At 40.4% G+C, this 9,200-nt stretch overlaps 1 protein-coding gene across 6 annotated transcripts in view; it reads right to left on the bottom strand.

Moving 5' to 3' along the window:
* The window catches only part of padi2 (peptidyl arginine deiminase, type II), a 10,885-nt gene extending 1,761 nt beyond the window's left edge, over positions 1 to 9,124 (bottom strand). Inside the window, exons 1-18 of one of the 6 annotated variants that reach the window (XM_020604654.1) lie at positions 9,038 to 9,124; positions 8,649 to 8,710; positions 8,402 to 8,508; positions 6,153 to 6,229; positions 5,872 to 6,043; positions 5,364 to 5,433; positions 5,000 to 5,061; positions 4,652 to 4,775; positions 4,125 to 4,277; positions 3,756 to 3,949; positions 3,312 to 3,415; positions 2,851 to 2,959; positions 2,209 to 2,316; positions 1,966 to 2,117; positions 1,658 to 1,805; positions 1,460 to 1,553; positions 1,242 to 1,321; positions 56 to 196 (exon numbers count right to left, since the gene is read on the bottom strand). In XM_020604654.1, coding sequence (XP_020460310.1) covers positions 56 to 196; positions 1,242 to 1,321; positions 1,460 to 1,553; positions 1,658 to 1,805; positions 1,966 to 2,117; positions 2,209 to 2,316; positions 2,851 to 2,959; positions 3,312 to 3,415; positions 3,756 to 3,949; positions 4,125 to 4,277; positions 4,652 to 4,775; positions 5,000 to 5,061; positions 5,364 to 5,433; positions 5,872 to 5,943 — 1,611 coding nt within the window. In that variant the 5' untranslated portion in view covers positions 5,944 to 6,043; positions 6,153 to 6,229; positions 8,402 to 8,508; positions 8,649 to 8,710; positions 9,038 to 9,124. The other 5 variants (XM_020604573.1, XM_020604499.1, XM_020604743.1 and 2 more) reach the window with 5 other exon arrangements.
* Between the last annotated feature and the right edge of the window lie 76 nt (positions 9,125 to 9,200).

Below are 9,200 nucleotides of genomic sequence, written 5' to 3' on the forward strand. Positions count from 1 at the left end.
AGCTGGCAACAATCATTGCAAAATGATAAAATTTAAGTAACATGTCTGAACATACCATGTCAGGGTAGTAAGCCTGTGCTCTGAACTGGCCGTCTTTGGTCTTCACCACTGTGAAGAGGATTGGAAGGTCGATGATGTCTTCATCATCCAGATCCAGCTCTCTCTTCAATACATCCCTGTTCCAGTCGATGCAGCTCTGGGAGGGAGAAGCCAGTCAAAAGATAGTATGCATTTCAAATACTGTGCAACACGGTATTGCACAATGCTCATTTTTGCTTGATAAATTCCATGACCCAAGTCTTATCTTTGCAAATGAACCTCATGTAAACAACCAAGATTGTACCACGTTTGTAAATGATTAATCGTTTTACCTATAATTTCAGCTTTAATTTTATCATATATGAGACCTCATGATCATTTTGGTTTGGGCTACCTTTGCTTCAGACACAAAGCCACTGATGTGGCCAGTATATGGACACCCCTCCTAAATAGAAGCTTCTGCAGCTTTGGCCAGATCAACTGCAAACAAAAATCAAGCATACAGCCTTGCATCTGCTATTGACAAGCAACTGGTCACAGTGCGCCGTCACTTTCAGTGTGGATCTGTCACAGGATGCCATCATTCTAAAATCTTAGTTTGTCAGTAGTTTGTATTACTAGATTTACTTTGGCTAACAATAAGAGTATACCAGGTGCTGTGACTACATCCAGCTACCCATGCTAATACACTCTATGTGCCAGGCCCAAGCCTAGACGAAAAGGGGAGGGTTGCTTCTGGAAGGGCATCCGGTGTAAATCTTTTGTCAAATCGCATAGGCGGACTGCAGTACTCCACTGCAGTGACCCCCTCAAAGGATGGAACCAAAAGAGAAACAACAACTGTAGGCATAGTCCCTTAATTCCAATGAAGGGAAAACCTTATGCCACAGCACCCTGTCTTTACTGACATCCAGCAACTGGGATGAACTAAAACACTGACAGTGTGCCAGACCTTATCAACCAACATCACTACCAGCTCTCATTAATGTTCTTTTGGCTGAATGGCAGAAAATCCCTGTAGCCAGGTTCCAACATCCTGTGGAAAGCCTTCCCATCGAACGGACAGTGTTCTAGATGGATAATTAATGCCCATAGTTTTGGAATGAGATATTTATTAATCAGATTCTGTATGACTTTCACAGACTGAACTAGGATTTCATGATCCTTTCTGGGCTTGAGTCTAACCCTACAATCCCACTCACCTGTACATAGTTATTCTGAACACGGAAATTTTCATCACTAAGTATCTCGTCCACTGTTACCGGCTTTTCACCTTGCAGATCTTTTGGGGGGAATTGTAGAGATCAAGTTATAAATTAAATGATTCATTGGTTCATTGTTAAGCTGCACATTGCAGATAAACAGGTCTACCCTCAAAGAGTTCATTGTTAAGCTGCACATTGCAGATAAACAGGTGTACCCTCAAAGAATTTGGCCTGTCCGTGACCATCACGCTGTAAGCCTTTGAAGAGTTTGTAGGCCGCGTCTGGGCTGGCCAGCAGCAGCCGGAAGCCCTGTGAGCAGACACAAAGGAGACTAAGGTAACACTGCTGTCTCTGCTGAGAGCTTATATAATCCTCCAGTTTTGAGTTTTCTCTCTTGAAGAGAGAATCTTTACCTTTCTGTCAGGTGCGGGAACAAAACTCATGAATTCATCAACGTGGCCGACAACAAGCCAGTCAGAAAACAAGGCAATGGGAGCCTGAACCTTCTGAGCCCATAGGAAGTTTTGAACTACTTTGGTCATGTTGCGTCCTTGAGTTGCCCTTAAAGAAAGAAAGCAAAGCAAATTTATAAAAGTTCTGTCACGTGTTATTTTTACTGTGCTGCCCTACAACAATGAACTGAATATATTACTCATACAAAAAGTTGTTCATACATAACTCAGTGATTGATATCTCATCTCTAGACCTGTTGAAAACTCACGTAGGGAAGGCCACTCCAATAATGATTCTGCCCAGGGGGTAGTGTTTTCCATTCACAGTAACAGGAGGACTAACCTCCAGATTACCAAACGAGTCCAGGCTGCCTGCCTCCTCGTCGTAGGGCACCCTCGTCACATGGCCAAAGTCGGGGCCCTGAGAACATGAAGTTGATAAAGCTAAGGCACAAAATCACGCCACCATTAGACCTTTAGCAGGAGTGAAAGCATCGGAGTTAGTCTCTCACCAGTAGCTCGTCATATGGAAAGGCCTGAAGCCCTCTATCTCGAGGGGAATCCAAAACAACAGGAAACTGCTGATGAGGTGAGTCAATGTAACCAAACTCCAGCTCATCCTGAAAAATAGATTATATGAATGATTTTTTTTTTTCTGTCCTAATATTTAAGTTCTTGTCAGAGGTTTTACTGACAACTACTGCCTCATTGGTGTTGGTCTTTTCTGTATGCATGTTTCATGTAAATCAATTTTTTAAATGAGTTTTTCTGTGCTCTTCTTTCTGATGATGTTCATCCGCTGACGCTGTCGCTGATACTGCAGTTTCCACATAAACTGACTCATTTTTCAAATAAGTAGATTTATTCTCTTGTTGATCTTTTTCTCAGAAGTGCTGGTTTACCTCTAATTCTTTCTTCCTCTTTAATTTCACAGTGTAGGCATTAAGAAATCTGCTGCACCCATACTTGTGGTGTAAATAACCTGTCATGCCATGGCTTATTTTCAAAAGAAGAAGCACTGAATTTCCCCACACAACCTCCAGGCTCTCTCGGGTTTTTCACAAACAGTATAGATGTTTGCACTATTAATATTGTTTATAGCAGACAAAGCTAAAATTAAAATGAAAGGGTGACACATAGTATAGTCTCCTTACCTGCATCCAGCGATCGTCTCTGGACTTCCACTCACTACAAATCTTCAGCTTTGGCTCGCACGTCGTAAGGCTCTTCATTCCTTTCAGGAACTCAGAGTTGTCAGATGTGCTGAGTAGGTAACCACGCACAGAGAAGCAGTTTTTGTCAAGTAATCATCTGCAATTTTCTCTGGCTTTTTAAATCTTCCAATTCCCCAAATAAACAACATCAATGTCATCCAAATTTGGGGTAAAACAAGACAATGAAATACTTTAAAACATTCAAAAATAAAATACTTCAAATCACAAAGGAAAACTTAAAACAAGTCAGAAGTGCTGATACACATAACTGTTAAGTCATTTACTGTACATAAAATTTTCTTGGAAGTATAAGTTAAAATGAAGGAGAATGTGTTAAGCTAACATCCTGTTGATACAGCTATTGTCATCGTCATCTTTATTTTTCATCAGGCTCCTCTTACCGGCAGACAAACACCTCTATAGGCGCCAGGGTGTTGGGTGTCATGATCCAGGGTGCCACTCTGAACACGACTTTGTCTGTGAAAATGGGTGTTTCAGGGATGCCCTGTCAAAACATCAGAGGCTGCTGAGTACTGCTAGCTATTCACAAGTAAAGAAAGTAAAGAAAAATGCCATCTAAAACTAATTTAACCTTTGTTTTTTACTAAACAAATTCACTTCAAGTCACAAATGTGCCAAATTCTGTTATGTTGTTATCTCAAGGTCTGAGATGTAGTCAGAAGCTTTGAAACTATTAAATACACCTTAAGTTAAGATTTTTTGTCAAAATATATTGGTTTTTTTTTTTAAACAACACCATTACAGACAATTTGCATAAAATCCAGAGTAAAAAGAGATAGAAAATGAAATAAAGATGTGAAAACTGTGGATGTTTCAGGTCTTACTGCACAAATGGGCTCTAATAGACTGAGGTGGATGGTGATGAGCCCATCGAAGTCTTTGTCAGGAAACCTGAGACCTTCCACATAAAAATTCATCTCTGATGCACCTCCAAGGTAAGGCACTTCCTGTGCCAGGATGCTATGGCTCAGCACCAGTGGATAGTCCTTCACGAAGAAGTCAAAGAGGTTTTTCTTTGCTGATGTAAGAACAAGATAAACAAGGTTCAAATACTGAGACATCTCATTTAGAGAAAGAAAATAATAACATTGGTAAAAAGAAAAGTCTAAACATAACCAGTTAGACACCTTAAGTAACCAGTTGAATTACATGTATGTTATATCATCTGTTTGGAGGTTTCCATCTTTACTTACCCAGGGTATTTCCCACTACATTAGGGGATTTGGCCCTGAAGACTCTGACACTCTCTGCATCGTCCTGAGAGATGTGCATGCTGAGCTTATAGCCTTGAGGGAGTTTGGCAGGGCCTCTGGTCCGTAGCACCATGGGTGACATGTCTTTCAGATCTACATATCCAAAAATAGTTGAATGATTCTAAATATGCAATGTTGATGTGACATAAATATGCTTTTTGCCTCTAGCGTTAAAGCTAGAAACTGCTGTCAGCATGTGGTCAGATGTTAGCAGGAAGGTATACACCAGGGAGAACACTGCACCTGTTTTCACTCTCAAATTTCAGCTCAACTGGTTCATCCACAAAAAAGTCGTTTAACCTGCCCTTTATGCTCACAGAGGACTTTTGTATTTGTATTTGATCACAGTTCTATATGTGATCTTTGCAAAATGCAAACACTGTATGACTAGCCTTTTAATGCCGACAGCAACCATAGGTAAGTTCATTATACAGTGAGAGGAAGAAGCTGTACTGATACTCTTTTACCAGACACATAGGAGATGGTCATGGGGTCCTGCAGGTTGTCTGGTTTCTTCAAGTAGGACCGCTCTGAGTCACAGTTGACCAGCAGGATGGCTCCATGCCCATTAGGACCCCATTTCCAGGAGCCCTAACAAATAGTCAACAAACCAGACACAGTATTGCAAATTACATTTTAAGCAGGAGCACTCGAAAACGATGAAAATGCAGTGCAGAGTTTGGTCCAAAAATAGAATCCTATCCATTTTGTTCCACTTGTTATTGCTTATCAGAAAGTGACAAAATCAGAAAGTTTCCCCATTCATTATGTGTCAGAGTTTGCACTGCCATCCACACCTGCATGTCTTAGCTCACCTTGTTAGGATTGTTTTTCTCCACAATGGCATCTCTGTCAGCATCCACATCCAGAGAGATCTCTGTATGACAGATACATTGCCTTTGTCACTGACTGTCTTTCTCTGGCCAAAACATTCCAAATAGTGGCTCCAGTCACACAAACTGCTGCTTTCGAAAAGGATGTTTTTCTGCATTTCTGCATTAACACTATGTAAAGTGCTGTATACATGAATCATCTAGATATATAAAATATAGACCATTGTGGTTAAAATATGAGCCATGTTTAAAGGACAAAACATTAAACAAAAAATTGGTATCTCTCTCTCTCTCTTATCTTTTTATTAAAGTTCAATGAATGTTGTTTTACAATGTTTTAACTTACCAACAGCTGTCAGGTGCAGAACTGCTCTCCCCAGAATTTCTTTATTCTTCCCATAGTACTGGATAGACAACTTATAAAACAAAGGCACAGGTCATTTAGAAAAACAAAATGACTATATTCCATAGCATTTTTATTGAGTCTGAAACTTTTTGGATTATGAGTTGTAGGTATAGTGCAAAGGAAAGGCTCTTGAACTCTGTACAGATTAGATGATCTCATTTGGGTATTTGAAGAGTTATAAATCATTAATACATGTTTGAGAGAGGCACAGATGCAGCAGGGAGGGTTTGGCAACTTGTGTTTCAAGATCTGCTCGAAGTCAAAGTCAGTATCAGAATGCGGATATTTTAAAAATGGCACAACAGTATGTATTCACACAAGAAAGGAAAAAAGTGAATCATCTGTTTTCACATGAACTTGAATTATGTTCCTGAGTCTGCAATTTCTCATTTATGACCAGCTTGTCTCCTTTATGAAATCAGTATCCTGTATTTCTGCCCTACTTTACCTTGCTTTCATTTTCAGACTGACTGGCACGGCTCATGGTGATGAGTAGTACCGAGTTTCCGCTGAGAGGCATGGGAGAGAGGTGGGATGCCCCCTTAGGCGGGGGTCTGATGTTGTACTGAACTTCGGGTCTGCATTTCACAGAGAAGAACACGGAACCATGGGGGGCACTCCTGAGAGAAATGGCACATTTGATGCATGTTACAACTGTGTTTACACCACATGTACATAGTGTATCAAACATGCTGTGCAATGTGTAAGAGCAGACATTTCTTCACATACAAGTGAGGAAGAGCTCTGACTTAAGCAGACAAGCCACAAGCTCATATTTCGTAACAGGTGGTAAGCCAAAGTAGAAGCTGTAGTCATGATAAAGTTAGTCTGCAGTTTCCATATGCTTGGAAGGCTGTAAATAAAAAACGAATTTAAAACATATACTGTACTGTTGATCTATAGAGACAGAATAAAACACTAGAACAGCAGGTGGGAATGTTTCCCTCATGTCTCACTTGTAGAACCAGAATTAACTGATTAAATGCTCCAGTAAAAATATAGGCCACTGTATATCCCTGTTTCTGTGGAACCTAAAGCTCTTCCTGGTATTCGTCTCAGGTGAAGACATGTCCTCTATATGTTCCCTAAGGACCAAGACAACTGATGAGCGTCTCAGGTGAAGACATGTCCTCTATATGTTCCCTAAGGACCAAGACAACTGATATTCCTACATTTTACTGCCACTTGCTCTAGCATGTCAGCTACTGTAGTTTGCTGTTATATCATTAACACTGGGTTATTTAGTTCTGAGAGTTTTCCTTGCTGAGCTGCAGTGAGCCAGCATTAACACCTGGATTTTGCCCAAAAATACTAACTTTGGAAGATCCACTTGATTTGTCTAACCCCGACTGTTGAAACATCATATTAGCTGAATATTAAAACACACTTTTGCACAAAATTAGAACTGTGGATTTTGTCACCCACACTAACATTGGCATCATGTTATGACGAGATCTCTGTGGACAGGAGGAATGATTATTACAGTGAATAACTCATGGACAAAGACCAATGAGTGGATAACTTTTCAAATTATATTAGATGTTTATTTTTGGATATTCCAAAAACCCCGCAGAGACCCTGGGGATCCAGGCTGGGAGCCAGTCTGCCATTCTGCCCTGTTGGTAATCCATCTTTGCCTTTGTGTGGGCTGGCATTTGGCAGAATGTATAGCCTACATTTGTTTGGTACAAAGTCTCTCTTGTTAACAGTGCCAACAGAGGACTGTTGATACTACACAAAAGAATCACGAGATCTGCCACAACCAGGATCTGCACATAAATAACATGAGCCTCACAGATTAGTGGGGAAGATGAATCAGCAGCAGAATTCTTAAACAGTCTGATGCCAGTTGATTATGTACACAACTGCTAGTGTGCAAACTGATAATACAACTCTCCTGCAGCAAAGAGTGCATATAATATTTAGCACTAGTGTTACTGAGATAAAATGAGGCGGACAAACACTTCAACTTCATTATAAATGTTTAACAGAAAACAGTTAGAAGGGTTGTTGCATTAGAGTACTTTACTTTTACTGCCAATCCAGTGAACATGTGTTTAATGAAAATTTAGCAAATAAATAGATCAAATCTATAATTTAACCTATGCATGCCAACTGTTGAACTGGTTGTCTAAAATGAAAATACAATGGGACATACACACGAATAGAATAGAATAGAATAGAATAGAATAGGAGCAATTCTGCAAAATTTCCAAGCAAAGTCGAACACAGCCCAGATGCATCTCTGTGGATGTGTATGTACATTATGCACAGTCTAAATGACAACGGGTCTAACAAGTGCCTACCTGCTCAGGTTTACATCTAGTTCGGTGCCCACAATGTACAACACCTGAGTAACTGTGTCATACTTTACTCTCAGAGTCCGGGAGCGACTCATGGTTGCTGTCCCGTCGCAGTTACGCTGGTACTAGTAAATACCCGTTGTCTGGAGATGAAGACGCAAAGTTGTCCCGCAAACCGTCGCTGAGCGCACCAAGCGGTTATAAAGGCTACAGGTGCTGAAGGCTCAAGTTTCTTGGCTTCTCTTATTGGTCGGCGAACTCGACCCGCACACTTCAGACACGTGATTCATGTCTCTGTCTGTCTCTCGCTTCATCTGTCCACTTAGTCACCCTCTCTCTATTTTGCCTTAAGGTGTGTTGTTTATTTAGGCTAGTCGAGGCGAGGCACGTTTATTTGTACATCGTATTTACACAGAGGCAACTCAAAGAGCTTTACGCAATGCACACACACAGATGAAATGCAGAGGCGTGTTTTTTTCTATAGCCTATCATGACACAGAACAATAAAAAATAAATAAAAGCTGTTGTTTCTTAAACTAACAACCTAAATGTTATTGATAAAGTTGTTTATCCGTGTTCCGTGTATATCGTGGTTTGTGGGTATCGTCAATTACATGAATTGCATGCAACATGTAGCCTATGATGGGTGTTTGTGTTCGTGTCCTCGCAGTTTACCTGCTCAGGTTTGCAGTCAAGGTGGTGCCAACAACATGGAGAACACACTGCAGATGTTCTACGTCCAGACGACATGTTCGCAGGTATTCGGGGCACCCCTGTGCCTTCTTATTTAAGAAGGAAGGTAGGCCTACATTAGTTTGAACAAGTTCTTGAAACATGGTTAGTTGTTGTTTTCCTCAGACTGATGTGGGATTTCTAGGACGGATGCCCGGAATGTATTTGTAATTTGAGAAGGGAGACCCACCTTTTACTTCCAAGGAATAGGTAAAGGGCGGTTTGAAAAAAACTCAAGGTGCTTGTTTTGTGCTGCGGCACAGGAAAACTGTAAAAGTCTAAAGAAGCTAAAGGCTGCAGAAATGGGTTTGCCCACAGACTACGGCGTGATAAGATTTTACTCTAAATAAACGTTATTTTGATATGATTTAACATATGGATGGCGCTACAAACGCGGAGATCAGTGACATGAAGGACTATGCATAATAGCATTTTCACCACTTTGAAAAGTGGTGAAAATGCTTTGTTTTTATTATTATTATTTTCCTTGGAATTGTATATTCATGTAATAGCCTACTCTGGGTGCTGAGTGACATACTATACAAACATAACTTAAAGACATAAAGCAGAAATTATTACCACCAAGAATGGAAAATAGGCTAATAATTCATCCTAGATCACCAGGCTACTGAAAAAACTTTCTGCTGTGTACCGTAGAGGCTACCATAAAACATACCGAACTGAGCTCCAATCAAATCGGTGCAAAGATTTGACAGACTTGAAGCCTGACCAATGGAACAAC

The sequence above is a fragment of the Monopterus albus genome, unplaced genomic scaffold, assembly GCF_001952655.1.
Source record: "Monopterus albus unplaced genomic scaffold, M_albus_1.0 scaffold1.1, whole genome shotgun sequence".
Lineage (NCBI taxonomy): Eukaryota > Metazoa > Chordata > Actinopteri > Synbranchiformes > Synbranchidae > Monopterus > Monopterus albus.